At 36.1% G+C, this 24,473-nt stretch overlaps 1 protein-coding gene across 1 annotated transcript in view; it reads right to left on the bottom strand.

Annotated features, from left to right (window-relative positions):
- Window positions 1-24,473, bottom strand: part of ABCA13 (ATP binding cassette subfamily A member 13) — a 165,063-nt gene that overhangs the window by 8,991 nt on the left and 131,599 nt on the right. Inside the window, exons 55-58 of the mRNA XM_085537944.1 lie at window positions 19,963-20,113; window positions 10,589-10,723; window positions 8,788-8,891; window positions 6,185-6,277 (exon numbers count right to left, since the gene is read on the bottom strand). Of these exons, the coding sequence (XP_085394070.1) occupies window positions 6,185-6,277; window positions 8,788-8,891; window positions 10,589-10,723; window positions 19,963-20,113 (483 nt within the window). The remainder of the gene's footprint in view (window positions 1-6,184; window positions 6,278-8,787; window positions 8,892-10,588; window positions 10,724-19,962; window positions 20,114-24,473) is intronic.

The following is a 24,473-nucleotide window of genomic DNA, read 5'->3' as shown; positions in this document are numbered from 1 at the left end:
TTAGACATTTAAATGCTTAGGCATTAATCTCCAAATACATCATAAGAGCCTCACAAACTCTTGTTCACTGGATGTTAATATGCAGAAAAAATCTTTCCATGCTCAAATGTATGTATATGATGTTTGCACATACAGGCAAGTATTAGAGACCTGCTACATTTATTGCATTCTGCATTCCCTGAGAAATAGGAGCAGCAGCACTGTACATTTATGCAAGGCTGATTGTACAGCCTACAAAGAATCAGAATTGTTGTCCACTGGGACTCTTCAATCAAAAAAAGTAGGAGGTAGAAATATTATCATTTCTTACTGTCAAACACAAACACAGATGCCCAGAGAAGCTGTGGTGCCCCATCCATGGAGGCACTGAAGGCCAGGTTGGATGGGGCCCTGGGCAGGTGAGCTGGTGGGAGGCAGCCCTGCACACAGCACAAGTTTGGGGCTAAGCCATTCTGTGATTCCGTGTGCCCACCTTGAGACCCAGAGTCTATCAGCAGAAGGAATTTAATTTACCTTCCTCTAAAGCTGAAGATAGCAGGTGTTCCATGTTGTACTTCAAATGAATCGAATATCATGTAATGTTAATATATTTAGCCTCAAACTGCTCAGATTGGCTGACCAAAACCTTTTAACTTTAAAATGTTTATAATGCTTCAGTTACATCTCTATAAAATGGAAATAATTATTTGAAAGCCTGTTTCCATTACATACTGTCAAAAGCATAAATGTTGATACTTATGAAGCACTGCTCAGACAAATATTTAAAACAAATTTGAAAAATGCCTAATAAAAGTGGTACAGATCACATACTAGGCCAGGAGGAGAATATGAAATATTCATTTTCAGCTGTTCATTAAGTGAAGATGTATGCAGCTTTATTGCAGTGTCCTGCAGAAAACATGGTATAAAATGACGAAGACATTATACTGTGATGCACATACAGCACTGTAGGGCTGAATTAATGTAGCACAAATTTAAATATGAGCATGAAAATATTGTCCATTACTGAACTAACAGTCCATGTCTTTTAATGTTCTATAACTTTTTTTCTTCAAGCCTTCCTCTGGAAAGGGAGACTAATATTAGATGAATACACAGGTATACACCCACTACCTTAATATGTTTTTCATGGACAAAAGGAATTTATGCTTTCTAACAACATGAATAAAGGCTATATTATATGTGTGTCATCACATTTATATTTTACAGCAAGTAAGAAAGTCAATGCTAATATTTACGTTAGTATCATAACACTGTTTCCAATGAAGTCTGAAATATTAGTGTGATCTTTAATTCTCTCTTTAAGAGAGATTATTTAAGAAGTCCAATGTGAGAGTTATCTTGAGGAAAGCAATAAAATATTCTTAATCAACCTTCTAAAAAAAAAAAATGTTGTAAATAGCTTGGCAACACATTTTCCATTCTAACTCTGCTATAACAAACATTAATTGCTGGGTAATTTAATCAGATGGCTTGCTGATACAATTTGAGCAATTACTTGATATGTGTCCAGTGCTTGAAAAGCTGGTGTGGGTTATTCAGCTAAGAGAAGTCTGTCCAGATGGCCCTAGAATGAAGAATGGCATTCAAAATGTTGTTCCCAGAGGACTGGCCAGCTGCAGCTAACATGGAAATGCTTTTGTGAGTTTTTAGAATAACATTAAGCATAATGGAGAATACTGTGGAGAGCGTTTAGATGTAATCCATTCACAATTTAGAATAACTGATTCAGTTGGCAGAAGTCAACAGAAATCACGTTTTAACAGACACAACTGCTAACACATCCGTCTCATACAAGCTATGTCTAGAACTAAGATGCTACCTTTTTGGAAATTACCCTTCAGTTTATCCTTCCTATCTAACACCTCTTTTGGCATTATTCAAAAATATGCTATGTGCAACAAAAATCTCTTTTGAAGTGTTACACATGTACTTCCAAGAACTATTTGAGGGTACTTTAAATCTGTTTGAACATGGATAAATATAGACAGGGCTCAACAGTTGGAAGAAGAAACTCAAATACATACAATTGTAGTGAGGAGACAATTTTGGATGAGCTTTTTGTAACAAGCTTGCACAAGAGCTGAAAAAATAAATCAAGTCTCACACATTAGAAGCAGCATGTGTCACTTTTTATATCCCTATTAAGCTTTTATGTTTCACATTAGCATCTTCCTGGAGCCCATCCATGCTCTTCATAGCAGAATTTTGCACTGCCTTCTGACAAACCTGTATTCAGTCCAAGACAGTCTTTTGCAATCTGCCAAGGGCTGAAAGAGAAAGCTGAATCCTTGAATCTTCCCACCACAGCAAAGAAGGAAATTTAACAGGGCCCCAAGGAAGACCCATTAAGTCTTCATCAAACATCCATCAGAAAGTAGATCATAATGGGCTAAATTGGTACTAAAGGAAAAGCAAACAAAACAATTTTGAGAGTTTCCATCAGGACAGGCAGAATCCCCAAGAGAAGAAAAATGTAATCCTAGGGAAAATGGCTAGATTTAAAAGAGGAAAACAAATCCTAAGAATTTTTAATATAATCATATAAAATATCAAGATGTGCTTCTACTGTAATTTCTTACAATGAGGGACACGTTCAATGATAAATAAAGTCTATATGAAATTCTCTTTGGTTTAAATTTTCACCTGATGTTTACATTTCTTTCATTCAATACATGCAAAATGAGGACAATTTTAATTTATTTTTTAAATATTTGAATAATTTAATGTATGGACACAAATTGAGAATAGACAATAGATATCAAGAGCTGTTTATTTTTAAGAAAGAAATAATGAGTTTTAAAATCTAACACACACATAATAATCTAAAACTATAGACACCGTTAATTTATTTTGGTGTAATTCCAGTTTGATAGAATCACCGAATCACCAAGATTGGAAAAGACCTACAAGATCATCCAGTCTAACAGACTGTATATAAGTACCAGTATCCAGTCTGTATATAAGTATGTAATATGTATATTAAACATATACATATTTGAATATACGTAGGTGTAATATAAGTATATTGACAGTATAATTAATCCACACACATGGCACACAAAAGCACCATCAAGTAATAATTTTTAATGTATGAGTAATTCAGATTAAATCAGATGCTGAAAAATTAGATTTCCTTATGTTTTTCATCATTTTGTCACAAACATTCCTTGGTAGAACTGTAAAGCAATATGAAAAGGCAGTAAGTACAAATACAATAATGCTAATGCAGGAAAACACTGAAAAATGAAATTAATCAGCAATGACCTGTGGAACAAAACTTTATTCCTTCTTAAGTTATAGCTCATGATTTCTAAATCTTTTCTTTGGAAAACACCTGCCAGCCAAGGAATGCATTCCTTAACAGGAAGAAAAAAATCTTTCAAAATTCAGAACTAGAGGGTTTTCAAAATGTTCAGAGATTAAATGGCAAGTGAGAAAATGATGAGATTACTATAATTACAGCTTAATTATTTAAATGGTTTAGAGTAGTAAGTAAATATTCCTACTTTTCTTCCCTATCTCATGCAGATGTACAAGCCCACATAACGCTACAAGGTACGTGATAGTATATCTGGAAATTGTCTAAAAATAAGTTTGGAATGTGAATTAAACAGAAGTATTGTTCTTTTAAACCCCTAAAGATTATCTTATTAATTGGATGTCTGATAACCCAGGGTCTATGTTGGAGAACTGAATTGTCAGGTAAAGAAAACCACAGTCAGGACCTCTAACTGGAGGGAAGTTTGGAAGATAAAGCAGCAGAATAATAGAACAGGGACACTGTTCGGTTTCTCCCAGAACTCATGAAAAGTTTTTTTTTGTTTTTTTTTTTTTAAAAAAAAAAACCAACAAAAAAGATAAAAGAAAAAGAAAGACATCTTTAACAGCTGCTTATATATGAGCTCTTATGACGGTGCTCTCTACAGTTGTTTTTGCTCTCAGAAGCCAAGAAAATGAATGATGCAGTTGGAGAGAATTCAGACAACTGCTTGATTTTAATTAAATTCTTTGGTACTGCTAGTGAGTACTTTTATATAGTAAAGGTTATGAAGTTATAGAAAACTTCAATGGATTTCTGAATAGGTATGGAAAATTTGGAGACTAAAACAATCAGTGAAGTAGGAGATAAAGGGATTTTAAGTCTTTCTTAAGCAAAAATCTTATTGCAGCTTCAGCTACAGAGTTCTGTAGAAAGTAATTATTCAGCAATAATGATGTCTAGTGCACATGTTAACTCACAAGAATGCCGCTGACATGCATGAAAGAACTGTCATAGCGATACAAGGAACACAGACCTGATGATAGCATGAAACATTCCTAGCATATAATGTTTTGGGTTTATACATATGCATACATTTTACAGACATAAAATCATTGTATATATAATGATTTCAAGAATAATTATTCTGAATAATTATTATGTATAATTATGTTATATAATGTTATAAAATTATAGTAACTACCAAACATGCTGATCTTGATCTGGTTTTGTTAAGCTTAAAAGAAGAGCAGATACAGCTTTGGATCCTGAGTTATTGATCTGCGAGTGTCCTGGTGCCCTCTGAATGAATCTGAAGATACCTTCTGCATATCATATAGTTATTCTTCTACACTGATTTTTGTACTATGACTTGAAAGATGTACATCTACAAAGAGTGTAGCAAATTGAGAAACAACTGTTCTACTTCTGTTTGGAATGTTTGGAGCATGTTTAGAATCATATAATCATTAAGATTAGAAAAGACATCTAAGATCATCTAGTCTGTCAACCCATCACCACCATGCCCACTAACCATGTCCCTCAGCATCGCAACTACACGTTTCTTGAACGCCTCCAGGAACACTGAAATCATTACCTCCCTGGGCAGCCTGTTCCAATGCATTACAACCCTTTCTGAGAGCAATTTTTTTCCTAATATCCTACCTGAATCTCTCCTAGCACAACTTAAGGCCACTACTTCTTGTTCTATAAGTAGTTGCCTGGAAAAGAGACCGATGTCTTACTTCCTGAAAAGATGGACAAAAAGATGATGCCAAATGAAAAATTAGGAGAGGTATAACAGTGACAGTCACTGAGAAGATAAAAGTGAACCTAGTGCTTGTGGAATGGCCCTCTTCAAGGTCAAGCAGACCCCAAACTTTTTCACCAACCAGTTCACAAATCTGAAAGCCTACGTTGCTGTTAAAAGAAAAACAAAAAACAACCTAGCAAGAAAATAGCTTATTAGTGTATCTATTTCGTGTCTGCTAAGCCACTGCAGCTGGAAAGTAAGTGCCTATATTTCTATCAAAATAAAAACCTAAAGTTCTATACAAAGTGAAGGACCAAAAGCTAGAAGTGTCCTTCTGAAGGTACAAAACGTTGTCTGAGATACAGGGTGCCTTATATTCACAGCAGAGTAATTTTTGTATAGTCTGCTTATTTGCACTTAAGAATGCTAAATGCTGAACTGGTACAAACCAGTGTCTTTGCAGCCTGTAAACAAGTGATGTCATTTTACACAGCTGGCTGTCTGGATGCCATAAAAGTTCTGCTTATTACTAAATGTAAATGCTCTATCTATAAATTGCAGCAGTTCTCTCCTCAGTTTCTGGTTTTGTTTTCTTTATGGTGAACTGAAACCCATTTCTAAATAAACAACATCATTAACAGATGTTAAATTAACTTATAAGAGCTGAAGCAGAAGAGAGGCTCATCTGCACCATGAAAAGGAAGCAAAAAGACATAGAAAAAAAATACCTAAAATTACCAGTGATTTCACTAGAAAACAACAGTAGTTCAAAATGCATTGCCTTACTGGCTGCTGACCTGCCAAGTACTTTTTCTTCTTACAGGAAATTATCACCAGGAAGGTATTGATAATTTCAAAGGATATCCAATAACATCATAGAATGTTGAAATCTCATAATGCATTTCTCAGTTTGAGTGGAGAAGAGATTCTTTTAGATACAGATCTGTCTTTTTCAAGTACCAGTACAGATTACAAAGCACTGTAGAAATGCCCTCTGTCAATTTAGCTAGCTAAGATATCCCAATTGGGTCTTTTTTAACTTCATTGATGACAGGATAAGAAAGATGTGCTCAATAGTCTTAAGTGTTCGTGCCTTGGCACTATTAAAATATCTAGCCTGTTCTTAGACTGAATGTAGCTACAGAAAACCCGTTGGTTATATATAGTACCTGTTTTTAATGTGCTGGGGAGAACCAAGACACTTGAAGCTTCCATTCACCATAATAGCAAGTCGTGTGCACAGGGCTTCACATTCTTCCATACTACAAATACATTGGAAAAAGGAAAAAAGATTAAAAGAGGACAAGTGAAAACAGAGAACACCTTATATATATCTAACTTAAGTTAAAATGGAAGGAATCTGGACAGCTACAAAAGCAGAAACACAAAACCTTTGGCTTTAAAGGGAACAGTTTAAATTGTAGCCCTCATGCCAGAAGAATAATCTCATTACAGCCAGAAGAAATCCTCAAAACCAAATTTATAATCCTGTCTGCAATACAAAGGTTTTGGTACTACAGGCAAATAAATACCTGATAGGCAGTCGCAAATATGTCACTGATGTGGGACCATGAACTCTGTCATTCCCTGTAATATATGTTTATGGTCATTCTGAGCTAATGGATAGAAGAAGGGGAACAAAGTAAACTTGCTCAGCTTGCCTCCTGTATAACACATATCCTCAAAAAGAAAAGTTACTCTTAGCCTGACTGCAAGAAGAAATTGCAGTACACTACAATCCAAAATAGAATTTAGGACATGGAAATGCAGCTGAATAATAAAAGCCAGATTCTGTTAGATGTGACTGCTTCAGCTGACAAAGAATAACTTTGACTTGTAAAGCTTAGGGCAGATGGGTTACCCTTCTACATATTACACATAATTATGTGAGCACTTCTTCCAAAGCATTGCTTTAGACAGGACATCAGTCAGGACGTATTCATCAAAGAATTGTCTTCTCAAAGAGAAGCTGAAGTTGTTTGATGTTAGTGCAGTTCACTCTGCTCACTCTCCATCTCCTCTGAGAAAACTAAACAAGAGTCTTCTGGTGTGAGCAGTCCAAATTATAGTGCTTTCACCAGAAAAGCATGGAGATCAAGTATCCTTCTTAGAATAATTTCCTTAAAATGGGATAGGAGAAGGGTGAGAACTGACAAAGTACAAGCTGCTGCATTTAGGAGATATGGTGAGATGGCTAACACCTCTTCGGATAAATCAGAAAGACATCTGAGTTATTTTAGCATACCTCCTAATGACCCCTTCAGTATAACACTTCCTAACTCTGGCAAAATAACACAAAATTAGTCCCATATAGACAATTAATACAAACTCATTAATCTCCTGCCAAAAAATAAAAAAATAAACAAGTAAATAGACCTCAAAAATTAATCTTTACCCAAGAAACAACTTCTATTCTTCCTTGCATTTATTTGTCAGTATGCACAAAGATTCATTTAATATTAAAAAAAATATTTTAATTATGCAAGTAGCCTTTGAGAAAATCTCAAATAAATCTCCAATGGCCTTCAGCAAATAGTATAATTTCTGCAACTTGATACAACAATGTCTTATTAATTAGAAATGAGATGTGTATATTTTCACTTTACTTATAACTGTTTCAGCCAGAAGACATTCATTTGTGGAGCTAAATGATCAATTAGTAGCAATTTATTTGATGGGTTTAATTATTTATTTTTCCTGCCCACAGCATGTTAGCCACGAGACCACAGAGCTCTTATATTTAGCTGGCTTTTGAAAACAAAGGGTTCTTCACCCGGACTCAAAAGTCAAAGCACAGTTTCCTGAAGACGACTCATCTAAATTCACATTGGATGAGTTCTGTTCACTAAATTAGTGAACTGCTAAATACTTGGTGATCAAATTCAAGTGCATGATTTTGAAAATGAATTTTCCGCAAACAGAATGATGTACCACACATGTACAGGGACAATAAATATAAATTTTGAAAACATCTGAAAATTTTAACATCTAGAAAATATTGAAGTTTTGCTTCATATTGTTACCAATTCATCTACTCTTCGAATTTCATGTGGCCAAATTACTGCATTGTTGTTTCGATTAATTAGGTCTGTCCTTTCTGAGCATGTTTTCATGACCTCTCCCCTCAGTCAAAGACATTTCATATATATTTATATCTACTATACTGTATTTCACAAGGGAACACATAATAATCCATTCTATTGCAGATGTTATGAAACAGTTCTGATGCTTCGTCCATTGAACTGATACACCATATCCATTTCAAAGATTTGATAAGATATAGATACACTCTTCCAAGAAGGTAGGATCAATCCTTCCATTTCCGTCAATGCATACAGTAAAGAGCTGATGTATCTGTCTCTATTGTGTTGTGGCATACAAATTCTATACAGTCACACAAAATAAAATCATCAGTAAGATCAGAAGAGGGCTTTACATTCCCATCTGTGCTTCTAAAGAATTTGAGAAGTAGGCAACTGCAAAAGGATAAATCTTGTGTTCCAAGCAAAAAGAGACAGCGCAGCACTGAAAGGAAAGAGCTTGGAAAAGGGAGCATTTGATGCACCATTCTGCCTGTAGCCTCCTTGAGCCACAATTTAAAGTTTAAATTTCACAAGCAGGAAGTAATTGCCATTAAAAAAAAAAACAAAAAAAAACTCTTAAGTTTCATACTTAAGAGAGCATGCCTTCAGAATATTCTATTTTTCCCTCAGATGATAACAAGTGAGGAAAGAAAAAAGGAATGTAATTACAGCTGAAATAAGGGTATCACCTGTGGGATGTCAGCACAGCTGCACAGCCATCCTGAACTTCTTTCAAGATGGTTTTCCACAGGTAGCGTTTAGAGCAAGGATCCATCCCAGAACTTGGCTCATCCTACAGGAAAAATGAAAGTAATAATACAGAAACATGGTAAAAAAACAACTCCAGCTCAGCATGAATAATGAATAGATTTACAATAAAATAACAGAGTTGTCTCTCTGGAAAAAAAAAACAAAAAACAAAAAACAAAACCCTGCATCTTCAGGAAATTACTAAAATACACCCTGATTAATTTTTTGCTCAAGCAGACTTACATTCATTTACTTCTTTATGAAGTTCTCTGTATATATATATATATTTATTTATTTACAGGAGAGACTTACAAAAGAATGATACCTTGATTTCAAAAGTCATTATCTTTCACTACAAAACTAGGGAGAAGGAAAAATTCCCAGCTGCATTTACTATATATAATATAATCTTTCTTTTTGCAAGTCTCTCCTGTAAATATATATATTATAATATAATTTCATAGTGGGTGTCAGCACCTATTTAGATGGTGTGTTCTTAACTAATGAATTTGCATCATGGACTCTGAGCTGAAACCTACAACAAAGTTGTCAAGAAAGTTGTCAAGAACCAAAGCCAAATCATCCCATCTAATGCTGATTTTAGTACTTAGCTAACAATGACGGAGGTGAAAAGAAATTCAGTTGTCTTTTATCTGTTGAGAAGTAACAAAGCAAAGGTAAAAAGAAAGAAAAACAATACTGTTGCCTTGGACACCTCCATTGATGGGGCATCCACAGTCTCTCTGGGCAGCCTGAGCCAATGCCTCACCACCCTCTGAGAAAAACAATTTCCTCCTAACAGCTAATCTAAACCTCCCTTCTTTTAATTTAAAGCCATTTCCCCCTGTCCTATCACTATCAAACCATGTAAAAAGTCAGTCTCCCTCTTGTTTATAAGCTCCCTTTAAGTACTGGAAGGCCAAAACAAGGTTCCCACAGAGCCTTCTCTTCTCCAGGCTGGACAAGCCCAGCTTCCTCAGCCTGTCTTCAAAGGAGAGGTGTTACAGCTCTCTAATAATCTCTGTGGCCTCCTGTGGACCAGCTCTAGTATATAAAGTAATAATGAGAAAAAGAATACAGAGAAATGATGATGCAATTCCCACAGCTTTTTAATTCCCTGATCTTTAATACAAACAGCATTGTTTAGACTGGAAAGGCCAGTTTCATACCTAAATAAATCATAGGATGCAAGCACCAAGACAAAATATAATTCAATTTAATATAATTCAGTAGTATCACTTTGATTAGCGAATCCAGTAAAGACATTAAAACTGGCGAGATCTATGAAGCATGATGTCGTAATGGATATGAATCACCAGTTCATATATACTTTTCTCATGTTGTATAAAAATTAGAGAATACACAAATCATGAATATATTCTTTTCTTCATAAACAAAACTTAAAATAAATTACATATCGGTTTGGATCATTGGATGCTACAATTGCATTTGTGCTTGTTTAAGGTCCCTTTTCCCTGCCCAACCCACTACCCCAAGGAAAAGAAAAAGAAGGAAAAATTGAAAAACGATTTCAGTTCATGATCTGTGAGTACAGGCAAATAAAACTAACATTCATACAGCAAAGCAAACAGAACAGTTGCACATATGTCTATAATTGTGCTCCTTGAATGACCAGCAAACGACCTGATTTTTATGAGGGCAACATGCAAGACAAGGAAATTCAGTGCAGTCTACTTACCATGTTTCCAAAGTACCCACAGTATTATTGCCTTTACTCACCAGTAAAAGTATTTGCGGTTTACCAACTAGAGCCAGAGCAGCAGAGAGCTTTCTTTTTGTGCCAGCACTGTATGTTCTCACCAGTTTGTCAGCATGGGCATTGAGTTGCAACCGGTTAACAAGGTCCTCTGCCACCTGCCATTTAGAAATTTGAAGGTCAGCAAGGGCAAGCCAAATTAGGTATTGACATAGGTTGGCTTACCAATAGGGATCAACACATTAGTTTAAGGACCAAAAGTAATCAGTGGGTGCTATTTCTAAACCTTTACTGTTTAGCTTTGTCTGGTATGTGAACAGCCTTGTTTACCTCATTGATCCTGCTTCACAGAAGCACTGAAGTCACAGTAGAATACTTTTATCTTTGCATCCATCGAGTGCAAGGACTTTTTCTTGAGATGCACACAAATTGTTTTGAGTGCATCTCAAAACAAGATACCAAGATAAAAAAACAGATAATCATAGTAAGCAAAAAAACCAAACCAAACCAAACAAACAAAAAAAACCCCAACCTGATCATCATTATAAGGAACGGGAATTTTCCAGACTCAAGAAAAACAGCCAAAGGGCCAAAGGTGGGTCAAAAGTCACTGTGATGAAGCAGAAGGAGGGAAAAAAGGGGAGGGAGCAGCTGGTCATACATCCACCATAGATGCAACTGTGCATGCCCAGAGGTTAGCATATATGAATGAGTTCTTGGAAAAGAACGAGCATGTCAAAAGGATGAATATACCAATGTGTTGCATATGTACATCGTAAGTATTTAAATGAAGAAAATGAACTTTGAGAGCACTTGCTTGATTGATCTATTCGCCTACTGCATTTTGTGAGGAGTGAAGGAATACTGGCTCTCTAACATCACATTCAAGTGAGATAGCTTTTCATCCCAGATTTCAGATGACAGTAGCATGTTTAGATTGAATAGGCACACAGTTCACTCTTATTACAAAGAAACATATAAGTTCTTTCCTTATTTTTCCCCATTTGCTGAGTACTACTGATTTTGAATCCTAGAGGCACATAGAAATGTGTTCTGGGTCTCTCTTCATTCCCACAGAGGGAATATATTTTCCTACATAGAAAATTTGACTACGTCATTCCTTGAAACAGTCTGTTGCATTTATTTTCTTTTGACAGCTCAATGACTTAACTGTTCTTCATTTCACATAGTTCTCCAGTATTCACTCAACCAAACATCTTTGTGACTGAAAATTCAGGAAATAAAATTCTGCATCAGCCACACACACACACACACACACAAAAAAAAAAAAAAAAAAAAAAAAAAAGTAAATAGCAGAATAGGAAATCTTGGGTCAAAGACAGAGTTTCTAAATGATAAAAGTTAATTTAGAATTAATTTAGAATTCTATATCGGATTGCTCTACGTTAGACCTAGCTCTTGTTTTTAACTGCTTAAATAAGCATTTGTGATCTACTGTAAGCATGCATGTGAACACAGTAGAGGACAATGTTCATGTTCCTTCTTCTTTACTTGCCTGTTCTAATCTACAAGGCTCCCTCAAATGTTGGTGTAGGAGAATTTTAAGTGTAAGAAGAGCCTTGCTCCACTTATATCAGCTATAACTGCTAGACTATGTAAAGGGAGGTGTTTGCTTGTATATATTAAGCATGATGTGATGATGTAGAATAAGGGATGGAATGTCATGGTTTTACGATCATCGGTATTCAACATCATCACATCATGTAGTGTAATGTAAATTAAAGTGTTAATGCCTCAGTTCTATACACCAAAGATAAGTAACTACATTCCCCAGAAGACTGTTTGCTGTGCTGATATCATTCCTGCACAGGGGTAACACATATAAGGCAGTGGTGGGTTGTCTGATGCTCTTTCACTTTCCTTCGGCTTTTCTCTTCACTGCTTTTCGCCTTCATCTCTCCTCACTGCTGACCATCCCAACTGCACACTCTACTTCAGTATTAATGTAAGGCCTACAGCTTTCAGATACTATCTCATTATATCTGATTTATTAGCTTAGATTCTAATTATCTTGCATTCTGATACCATATTTAGTAAATTAGTTTGTCTCTCCTCAGATCGTTGCTGTTTTTTTTAAATTATTTTAGGGTCCCCTGTTTCCCTTCTCTGGAGGCGTGGATTCTGCAAAATCCCTCTGCCCCACTAGTCACGGAACCAGTCTGAACCAGCCTGTAAACTGTTGACAGTCACAGCAGTGACTTTCCTACTCACCACTCCCCAAAACAGCATATATTCATTGTCATGCTGCTTGGCAGCTCTGTCTTCAAGGAGCAATTAAATTTGCAAAACAATCTGTCTGCTTTATGCTACATGTAGCACAACTAGGGCATTCTTGTAGAAAAACTAGTTGTTCAGGTGGTCAGTTTGAAAAAACAGAGCACCATGCGTGCATCTGCTGCAATATGGTGCATTATTTTTTGCTCCCTCTACACTACCTTCAACAAAGAAATCAATTATTTGAAAGTTTAGATAAATCAGATGGACAGTGTTAATTTAGAAAATTCAAAAGAAAAAAAAATTGTTTCAGTAAACAGTGCTGTGAATTAATACCCATTACCATCTCAAATAAACCACCAATGCAAATTTCTCTGGAAAAAATAATCAAGCTCCTCATTATCTTTTAAGCAAGATTTTCAGTATTATGTATACAAAATGAAATACATCTCCAAGAGAGAGTTCTTTGTAGGCAGAAATGATGCTGCATACTCTAGCATGCACTGGTATTGCAAAGTAGCTTGTCAACTCTGTGTCTTATTTTATAATCTGATAGTAATTCATGTTCTCAGACAAAAGATACATTTCAAAAACATTTTTCTAAGTACAGTAAGTCAAGAAAGTTTAAGCAAAAAACCTTAATCAACAACCATTAAATCATCCACAGGCTATTTTATACTGAAAAGTTCACATCTTCTGATATTTCAGAGGTAATTCACAGGTTGTTTTTCTTTCCTTTGGACACTATTGCTGCATACCACTGTGAGTGCTGCAAACTCAAATATTCCTTGGTTTTAGATAGGCCAGGTTGGATGGGGCCCTGGGCAACCTGATCTAGTAATTGTGGAAGTTTGATGGCCCTGCCAGGCAGGGGGGCTGGAAATTTATGATCCTTGAGGTCTCTTCCAACCCAAGTCATTCTGTAATTCTGTGACTGAGAGCAAAGCTTAATTCTAGGAGCAGTTTGGATGGGTTTATTGTTTGTTTGTTTGTTTTCATTTTTGCTTGGTTGATTTATTTATTTTTTTAATATTGTTACATTACTTAATGTTCTGTTTTGTTTTCCTTAGAACTGAACTGATTTTACTAGCACTGTGTATGCATGCATGCACGTTATTATCCTACCACAAATCCACCAAAAATATGCAGAGGATTGCACAGAAAATCTTGTAAAATTTTTAGGTAATGTCAGAAAGTGAAAAAATATGTGATCTCTTGTTTACACCAAAACGAACATATATCACATTCGACAACTAAACAGTAAGAGGAGATGCAACACCGCAAAACAAGCATCTAGCTCTGGCCAGACCACTGTTTCTAAGATGGCTTTGATGTATCACTACAGCTCTAAGTTGCTAAGTGTCATTCTCTAAAAGAAAAAATGCACAGGGAAGATTTTAGAAAACCAAGCAATACTGCCACAAAGAGAAGAGAAAACATTAAAGTTAAGTCATATTGTAGTCTGGTAGCATCTAAGAAGACTGAATAACATATCAGAAGCTTTTAGCAAGCTGGTGTAACAATAATTTAAAGTCCATCTCTCCTACTTGTTCTTTTTATTTTTACTGAAGGCACAAACATAATGTTCATTGTAGAAAGAAAAATTAAAAAGAACCAACTTTTCAAGATTTGCATTGTAATTTTACATCTTCAGCTCTCCCAGCTGCTTGGTATATACATGAGAATTCAGTGCCCTATAGTCATGACTAAGCCATAACCTTTTTTTTTTTTTTTTTTCAAGACTGACAGAAAGTCTGGTAAATCCTCTGCTATGGAAATTTTGCTACACTAGTTTTACTAGTTTTACTAAAGGCAAACAGAAGAGTAGCAATCATTTCATAGTACTGAATGTGCTATTGCCTTGAACACGTAGATTTCAAGATAAGTAGTACATTGCAGTTCATTACAGTGTACACCACAATCTGACTTGATATCTAGATGCATATTTTTTTGCACAAAACACACCATATTCAAGCAGATTTAGAGCTCAATCACATCATCAACATCAGGACAGAAGAATTATTCAGCTTTCTTACTCCTAGTGGCTTCTCATCGGCACCTAAAAAGTCTCCTATTCATGCAGTCCTTCTCAACTCTTACATTTCAAAGCAGCACTGCAGGGTACACATCAGCAAATATGTGAATACAGAGTTCATTCTTCTTTCAAGAGATAAGCCCAAATTTTTTCTCTTTTCTTGAAAGTATGTCATAAGACATTCCAGTAGTAACAGCCTTGGCTACATCAATATGAACTAAATAATAATGCAGATATGATATGAATTAAATTGGATGTATAAGATATACTGTGGAAGAGCCTGCACATCTCTGTTATAACTTCATTTATCTGTGCAGACAGTGGTTTCTTGTGGTTTGCAACACAGTATACCATAAAGTAAAAATGAAAGTCCCTCTGAAGGTATTTTAAATGAAATTCAGAATTGGACATGTGACAAATATTCAAAAACACAATTATGCAACACATTTACAATTCTAATAGTTTACTTCCTTTAGTGAATGTGAGATATATGCACTGTCACCTTCTCTCTCTCCTTGTCATATTCATCATGATGTCCTATTTTTGGTTTCAATTACTTTCAGCAGTGAAGAGTGAGGAGATACGCCAGTTTATTTAGCAAGCTGGTAACACTGGGGTCAAATTAAAAATGCAGTTATATGCAAATAAATGCTCTATGTCTGCCTTTGAACCATAAAGAACCATAAACCATAAGTATGTTTTGCACCTTTCTTTCCCTTCACCTCACCGAGGTAATAATAATAACAATTAGCCCTATTTTCCAACATCCCTTTTTTTTTTTTTTTCTAGACAAATCTAGTATCTTAAGAAAAAATTCCCTTTTTCCCACATCAATTTAATATTTCCCCAAACTATGAAATACTCAATGGAAAAAGTCCTTGAATCATCAAAATCTAATTTAAATCACTGAATATTTTATCCATATCCTAAAGACTTCATTTATTCTAAAAAAGACAACAAGGTAATGCAATATTTACAATCAATCATCAGATCAACAAAGAACAGAGTAAACTCAGAATTGTTCGATTTCTTCTTTTAGTAAAGTGAAGTGCATGCTTATGGTCAGAATTCTGCAGTGTAACTCTGCTTGGGGTCTAAAGAAAAGGCAAGACTGAAAGCTCTGCACATGCAAAAAGTAATTGCTTTTACAAGTTCCTGTCTCCAGCAGCTCTAGAATACAGTACATAAGCAAGTCAACCAGAGTCCAGAGACAGCACAAAAATACTTCTGGAGAGAGAATTTAAAGAGAAATCAGATTTGCAAAGCAAGATGCTGTCTCTGAAGGCCTTGTGGAGCCTATTTTGAGATCTGGAACACAAATGTTTTCCTACAGATAACAGGTCCTAGGTAATGCTGTATTAGTATTTTATGTTTTTGAACAGATCTTTTGCTGTCTTTTGGAACAAACTGAGATATGAAACTTGATCTGTTAGGGAAATAAAAATGATTATTAAAATACTATGCTAAACTAGATTATGTCTAAACAACTCAAAAGCTCTATTCCCAAATCTCTAGTCTTGAAAAAAAAAAGGTAAAGTAAAACTTCACATTACATGAAGCTTAACATTGAAAGTAAATGACCCATTTTTCTCTTCCTTTCCCATTCAGTTAATTATTGTTTTGGAACATTAAATGCACTCAACTTTATGTCAGGCACTTAACTCCTGCTGCTGATAAATCTGAACCTTGAAGTTGGTGCTTCAGTGAATTTCTTCAGAAGCAAGCCATCCTGTAGCTCACCTGCCTGCTTGTCAAATTACTAAAAAAAAACAACAACCAAATGTAGGTTGCTTACCACATCCCACATGCTCTCTACAATATTGGTGTGTGTGTGTGTTTGTGCTCACTGGCACCAACACTAAGAAAAAGTGAGAAGCAGACAGGGAAGACCTTATCATGGGCAGGAGTAAATGAGAAAATAATGGCTTAGATTTCCATACAGCTGCTATTCTCAAGCTTTTTTAAAATTTATTTTATTATTATTTATTAATTTTTACAGGCAACTAAAATGTACACTTTCTCCAGGCACTGTTCATTTCTAGGTTGAAGCACAGCAGCTGTTCAACACTTCACAGCAGCTCCACACCACAGGAGGGGGTTGCTGACAAAACATTTGTTTTCCTCTGAGGTCGCTGCACTTCAGTTGTTGAAGGTAAACCAGAGTAGCTAAATATTATTTGTGGGAGGCCTTTGATGCCTTAATCACAAGCATATGGCAACAAAGTCTGCTCTCCCCTTTACACAGACTAAAAACTAGGGCAGCTAAAAGGAAGAATGGTCTCTATCTCACAAATGTGAAACTAAGCCACAAAAGGCTGCACCTAGATCATCTAAGGCTCAGAATAGACTGCAGATTAATAGTCATCTCTCCTCAGAGCACCACGATAATGTAACTCATCTCTAAATAACACAGAATTGATTTTAACTCACTTGAAGGAGGGGCAGTACAGAAATAAGCACTATTCCACACATGGTTTTCAGAGCAGCCATTGCAGTAGCTGTTTACTAATTTCCAGAGAACACCTGGATCTGAATACAAAGTGGAAACTCATAGGTACAACAATGATACATCTACATCTGCAATGTAATGAATAACAGATTTTCCAGAGAGCAAAATTTCATATGATCTGCAGAGAAAGTATAGGAAGCTGAGTTACTCTGTCGCTCCTCACCAAATATAGGCAGGAGACAGCAATCACAACAGTGTTTATTTGCATATACGCATGCAGAGAGGCACTCTGCAGACACAGCATAGAAATTTGGTGGCATCTTCTTGCTCACTGCAATCTGGAATATTTCCCAGACACCTGAGCTAAGTTATGTGCTGCATAGGACAGGTAAGTTATGAAATGCAGATCCTTTAGCACAGCACAGATACGTATCCATTCTCAAGACTCCATATTACATCCTTATCCTGTTCCTCATCCAGTCAGCATAGCTGTCTCCCAAACAGCTGTTGCGAAAGCCTACATTATAGACTCCTACCCCATTCTTCTCTCAGAGGGGTATTACCTGCCTAGCTTCATGGGCTTTGGTCTGTTCACAAAGGCACAGAATGTTTACTCTGTACTCTGAGGGTGTGTTTGCTGAGAGCAACACATTGCATATGAACCCAATTCTGCAAGTTTAGTGAGTGTCCTGAACTGTATTTAAAACTAGGAACTTCTATTAGTCAAGTGCTTCTTCTCGTCTTAAAAACTGCTTCATTTATAGTGCATGGTGTATAGTTCGGACATTTAAGACCATTTGGACCATTACAAGAATATATTGTTCTTTCTTCTGAAGATGATAAGAATAAAAGCTTGAAAACTGTATTTGCAGCATTTTAAAGAGCACTGCAGTGTAGTTAAATCTTCCTTGATGCTATCATTATGCCAAGATAGTAGTTATTTCTGACTAATCAGTGTCCCATTGCAGGAGAGAGACTTTTTTGTTAAATGGTACCTAGCTGTTGGGGAAAAAAGTGGTGAAGTGAAGGTGTCAGACTCAACAGACAAGGAATGGACTGCAAACCACTTGGTGGACCCTAAGGCAATAACCAGGAAAACAACATGCACATAGAAAAAAGTGATGCCATTTTGCTTCAGAGAAAAGGGAAAGGAAGAAGATAGGCAGCCTTATGGAAGTTTCAAGAACAAACATAGAACAGCCTAGGTTGCAAATGATCTCAAAGCCCATCTAGGTCTAACCCCCTGCCGTGGGGAGGGTTGCCATTCATCAGATAAGGCTGTACAGGGCTCCATCCAACCTGGCCTTAAATACCTCCAGAGATGAGGCATCCACAGCTTCTCTGGGCAGACATTATAGACTATCACACAGACCTAGCATTTACACAGGATCAGACTACACAGCAGGAATGGTACTGATCTATCACGCTCCATTTTGCACTTGTAAAGGGAGATGCACAAGACTGAACTGTTTAAGCGTAGGTCGAATCAAAAACTTCCATCACAGAGATGGCTTCTTCTCTTGGGACAACTCCATACTTGGTATTGCAGCTGGAAAGTTTTAGAGACTGCTTCCAGCAGGCAGTTTGCATGCAGCCAGTATCTTGTTAAGGTGAAAACTTCTACTAGCTTAATGCTGACTGCTGTCGTTTGGCCTCAGCACACAGGTTTTTAGGTTTTTGTTGTGGTTGAACCCAGCAAGAAGCTAACCACCACAGAGCCTTTCACTCATTCTCCCCACTCCCAGTGGGATGGGGGAGACAATCAGAGGAGTAGATTTCGTAGGCTAAGAGAAAAATTATGTACTAAGACAGGAAAAGAAGGGAGAAATAACAATAATTTTAGTTTTACATATATATACACACATTTAGACACACATACACAAAACAAGTGATGCACAAAGCAATTGTTCACCACTTGCCAAATGATGCCTAGCCAGACTCCAAAAGCAGCAGCTGCTTCCACAGCTAACTCCCCTCAGATGTACCATTTTTTCATATGATGTCATATGGTATGGAATATTTCTTTGGCCATTTTAGGTCAGCTGTCCTGGTTCTGTATCCTCTCAGCTCCTTGTGAACCCCTAGCTCCTCACTGGCAAGGCAGCGTGCAGAGATGACAAACTGGAATGGCCTTGGCTCTGTAGGGCATTTCTCAGCAACAGCCATTGGTGTGCTGCCAACACAGTTTTTCTCCTAAATTCAAAACACAGCATCATACCAGACACTATGAAGAAAATCAACTCTGTCAGCTAAAAACAGAACAGTTCTATTCAGAGAAACTCAACAAACTTGAGAGTTTAATCCTATCTGAAGTATAGGTGCATGACTTCAGACATGTGGTGTTCCCTCCCAGGTCTCTATGAGTGACAATGAAGTTATTGAATCATTTATATATTTCATTTTGTTTCCTTTAGAGTTTGTGTACCAGAGATTGCTTTTACATTAGTGTTATTTTACTATCTATCTTTAATGATGTTACTGTATTTTGAATTGGCGTAAGAGAAAGAAAAAAAGAAACTATATTTTGTTTAGACAAATTAGTAATAATAAAAGCCTTGTGACTAAAACTTTTAAGATGAAATACTGGATGATCTCTCATGTAAAAGAGTACCATCATTTCAAAAACTCCATTGCCCAACTTAGCTCTAGCTCCACACACAAATCTGTTCTGTAATTACCTTACAAATATGTTGTTTTGGAATTCCACGCAGTGTGCAGTAATAATTAAGATGCTCCCAACCCGTTAAGAGTTCATCCAGTGCATCTTGCTGTGGACAGTAGCCGATAAGGATGCCTTCAGAGCTAGCAGACAGAATATCCACTTCGGAGCTGCTTAAAGAAAAAAAGCAAAACATTATGTAAAAAAGACAGTCCTGACTTTCACCCTTGGGATACAGTCTTCAAAGCAAGCACAGTTACTTTTTATTGTGTAGGTAAGTGAAACTATTCAGACTCATTAGAATCACTTAACACAGCACCACTCACAATCATGGCATGGTTTTTGTCCCTTTCTCAAACTTTTGAGCTCGTATTCATGCTTCACTGCTCTAAAGGGATGTGGGTCAAAATAAACAGACCAACATAGAAGGAGGACAAATCTATAAGAACAAATTCTTATTAGGTTTACCTCTCCTATACACACAGTAGGCCTTTCTCTAAGGAGATACACAAGCATTACATTCAGTATTAGAGAGACATTAGTCTTGAGAGAGAGAGCATGCGCTCAGTGTCTGTGCACATAGATACACATGCATGCATCGTTCTCTAAGCAACGAGAAAGAAAAATCTACCCAAAAACTATTAAAGCCTAATAGGCTTAAAGACAATACTAGAAAAAAAAAAAAATAAAGTGATTCTGATTTCAGGGACTTTGTCCATCTCTTTGTAGCTGTACAGCATTACTTGAAATTGCATTCATTGCTAAGAAGCAAGCTTGATTGCAAGGGTACCTCATTAGCCATAATGACACTAAATCTGTCCTATTTATTCCATCATCTAATCCAACATTCAGTGATGCTGATTTACATTTACAGAAAAGACCTGTCAAAATTAAGCTATTCTATTTTACAAGAAAAAAAGTTTTGAAAGAAAAAAGTTTTTAAAGGTTCTGAATTACAGAATGGTTTCCCCCCCTAGTGTTCTTTTGTTGTTGTTGTTGCTGTTGTTGTTTTTTGATGTTTCTGATTAAGAGAACTAAATATATTATTAATTACTTAGACACAAAATAAATGTTTTAAATGGAGGATCTACAAATACCAGCATTAGTGCATATATAAATATTTATCTCCTGATTCTTAACAACACTCAGGAGTCTGGGGGAAAAAAAGGGGAAAACTTAGACACTGCATTTTACCTGATAAATCACAGCATCAATATATTTTAATCCTGTCAAAAGACAACTTATCATGATTGTGATAAACCTTGCTGGTTACTAATTAGAATGGGTTTTTGCTCTTAATAGCAAAGACATAAAATTTTAGTACCTAAATCAAATAATTAAAACAAATGAGTTTTTAAGGTCATTTTTATTGTAAGATATATATTCAACAATGTTGATCCTTCTGCAAAACCTGACAGATGCTGTGGATTCTTCATTTAATGAATTTTAACATTGTGAAATAGTAAAATGCTATCAAGATTCTACTGAATAGAGTGAACTGTATGAATTTTGCTATACAAAAAGATTCAGACACAGTAACAATGCTTCTTTTTTGGTGCAGGTACTCTCCTTGGAGAAGACCTAATTCTGGTAATATGCCAAGTTCAGTCACAAGAGAACAAATCACACTCAGGGGTAAATTCAGGGACATTTACTCAGCATGAAGTTTCTGTCTGGATAGATACATATAGTCCAGAATGGATCCATACCATGAAGAACAAAAAATTAGTGTGCACGGTTGCAAAAAATAACAGATGCCTGATGTCCTTTAGCTAGAACTTGATTAGACAATAGTTACTCAGTTTGCATCAGGAAATATAAGCACTTCAGTGTCCCCAGTGCTAATTACACAGATACGAGTTTAATGCTGTGCTTCCAATGAGGTGCATACAGCCTCTAATGAACAAGATCCCACTCAGCAACCTTTAGTTTTCATAAATACAATGAGAATACATCATCTAATACTCTTACTTTGCTTCATCCATATCTTTCAACTGCATCCATTAGTGCTGACCTTGTACACTTAGAACACTGCCATTAGTAAAGAAATTCTAACATATCCACTAATGAACTCATGGATCTAATGTTTTTCCATCTCTAGGTGCCTGACTATATATTGCATAAAGCAATATGAACAGAAGGGGGGGGGAAAAAAAAAAAAAAAAAAAAAAAAAAAAAGCCATATATAGATTCTAGCTTTTTATTGCAACTCTTTCAGTATGTGCAGCTCAACTCCTTTCCTCAGCAATATCACCAAGCAAATGTCAAAAAAAAAAAAAAAAAAAAAAAAAAAGGCTGGAGATAAACAAGGAGGTCAAGGGAGGAAATTCTGTCTCTGCACTCTGCTTTCACAAGACCCCCACCTGGCACACAACATACAGTTCAGGGGCCCACAGCACAAGGACACTGAACTCCTTTGGACCCCAGCAAAGATGATCAGAGGGGCTGGAGCACCACCCCTACATGGAATGATGGAGACACTTGGGGCTTTTCAGCCTGCAGAAGGCTTCAGAGGGACCTAATAGCACCCTTCCAGTACCTGGAGGGAGCCTATAGGAAAGCTGGGGAGGGACTTTTTATAAGGGTGGGAATTGACAGGATGAGGGAAAATGGCTATAAACTGGAAGAGAGTAGATTTAGACTCAATTAAATTCTTTACTGTGACGGTGGTGAGCCACTGGAACAGGTTGCCTAGAGATGTTGTGGATGCCCCTTCCCTGGAAGCATTGAAGGTCAGGCTGGATGGGGCTTTGGGCAACCTAGTCTGGAGGAGGTGTCCCTCCCTACAGCAGGGGGGTTGGAACTAGGTAATCTTAAAGGTCCCCTCCAACCCAAAATGAAATGAGCATTTCAAGTAGTTACAGCATAACACCAGAAAACATTTTCACTAAATGATATGCTGTAAATGACATTTTAAAGAATGATGCTTCTCACTATATTAATTATATTCTCCTTTAGCAGGCATCCTAATGTGTGACATTATCAGAATCGAATTGGAAATATGTGTTCTTACATTTTCTGAACCATGGATTATTTTGCAGCAAAGTGATGGATCTTTTTCTCAGCTCAGAATAAAAACAAGCAATTGTCTTCTGCCCTTTTGTTGTCAGCATGATAACATTTCTCTTTAGACCATTCATGTAAACAACATGAGAGACAGGAGAAGAAAAGCTGATTTTAAAGATACAGAAAATACTACTACAGATTCCAACTTCCTTCTGCTTTTCTGTCCATAGTACAATAGACACAGTGAATCCTAATGTAATACCTAAAAACTACAGGTTGGAAGTCAGACTAATACAAGACTTCCTGCATCATTATAAAAACATTTAGTATAGGTTATCTTGAGATCTTTTTAGTTACTTCGATCACATATCTTGATTAGGTTCAGGCACAGAACATCAGTTCCTTCCTTCTTGAAGATTTGTTTTTAGAATATATTATCAAGCTTAGTCTATACCTCCATTTACTACTTACTTACTCTTGTGAATAGAAACAGTTGCAACAGATGAAACCAACAAAATCTGTCCGGAATACTTCACGCATTAAATAAAGATTTACATTTGCAAAACTACGCTTTCATTATACTTTCTGAAAAGGTCAATAGAACATACATTACTCTTAAGAAAAAAAGCTGAGAGTAGCTCTTGAAGTCTCTAAAATACTGTGTTTCAATCTTTTCTAAACACTTTGATTTCCATCTTTACAGTGAAAATTGTGAAAAACTGTTGTGAATCCTTCCAGAAAAAAAAACAACAAAACAACAAACAAACAAACAAACAAAAAAAACCAAAACACAAAACAATACAAGACTCAAGGAGGTTTCCACAAGTTTGGAATGCTAACCTTACATAGTTTTGTTTTACTGATGAAAGACATTTGTCAGCCTTGCAAGGTTGGGGATATTAATATTATTGGGGATAATAAATTAAACTCTGACTGGATAAAACTTTCATTTAAATTTATACCTTTGCAGATTGTTTTAAGACATTTACTTCCATCCATTTTTGTGTGTGTGTGTGTTTCAACACAGCTGAAATCTGATTCCAGCCCTGAAAGGTACCCTAGGGTGTCTGGACCCTTTGTTTGCACTGAATAGAGAAAAAAAACACCAAAATGTATAAGAAATGTTGGACAAAACCTGTTCCTTTCTTCAATATGAAGTGGATTTGTATCTTCCAGAAGGCTAGGCTAATTACTGCAGAGACTGGATTTGCTTCTTATTTGTCACAGTGGTTACCAACATTATTGCTTAGGTAGATGTGGGTCGACATTCATATGCATGACCTCAATTTCAAGACAACTTAATACCACCAATATCAGCTGTTTGGCTGTTTATGAAAAAAATGTTTCACTTTTGGCTATCATGTACATTTTCATTTATTTTTGTTTGCTCATTCTGCAGTGTCTGAATGCAGTTAAAATAAAGGCAATTATATATATTCTACTTACAATGTCTTCTGCAGAGAGATAAGTTCCATTATATAAACAAAATGAAATATAAACTTACAAATTGTAAAAGTAGTTAGA

The sequence above is a fragment of the Coturnix japonica genome, chromosome 2, assembly GCF_054131305.1.
Source record: "Coturnix japonica strain WE chromosome 2, WE-NBRP24, whole genome shotgun sequence".
Taxonomy (NCBI): Eukaryota; Metazoa; Chordata; class Aves; order Galliformes; family Phasianidae; genus Coturnix; species Coturnix japonica.
Note: the sequence above shows the minus strand (reverse complement) of the source record. Positions and strands in the feature narration are given on the sequence as shown.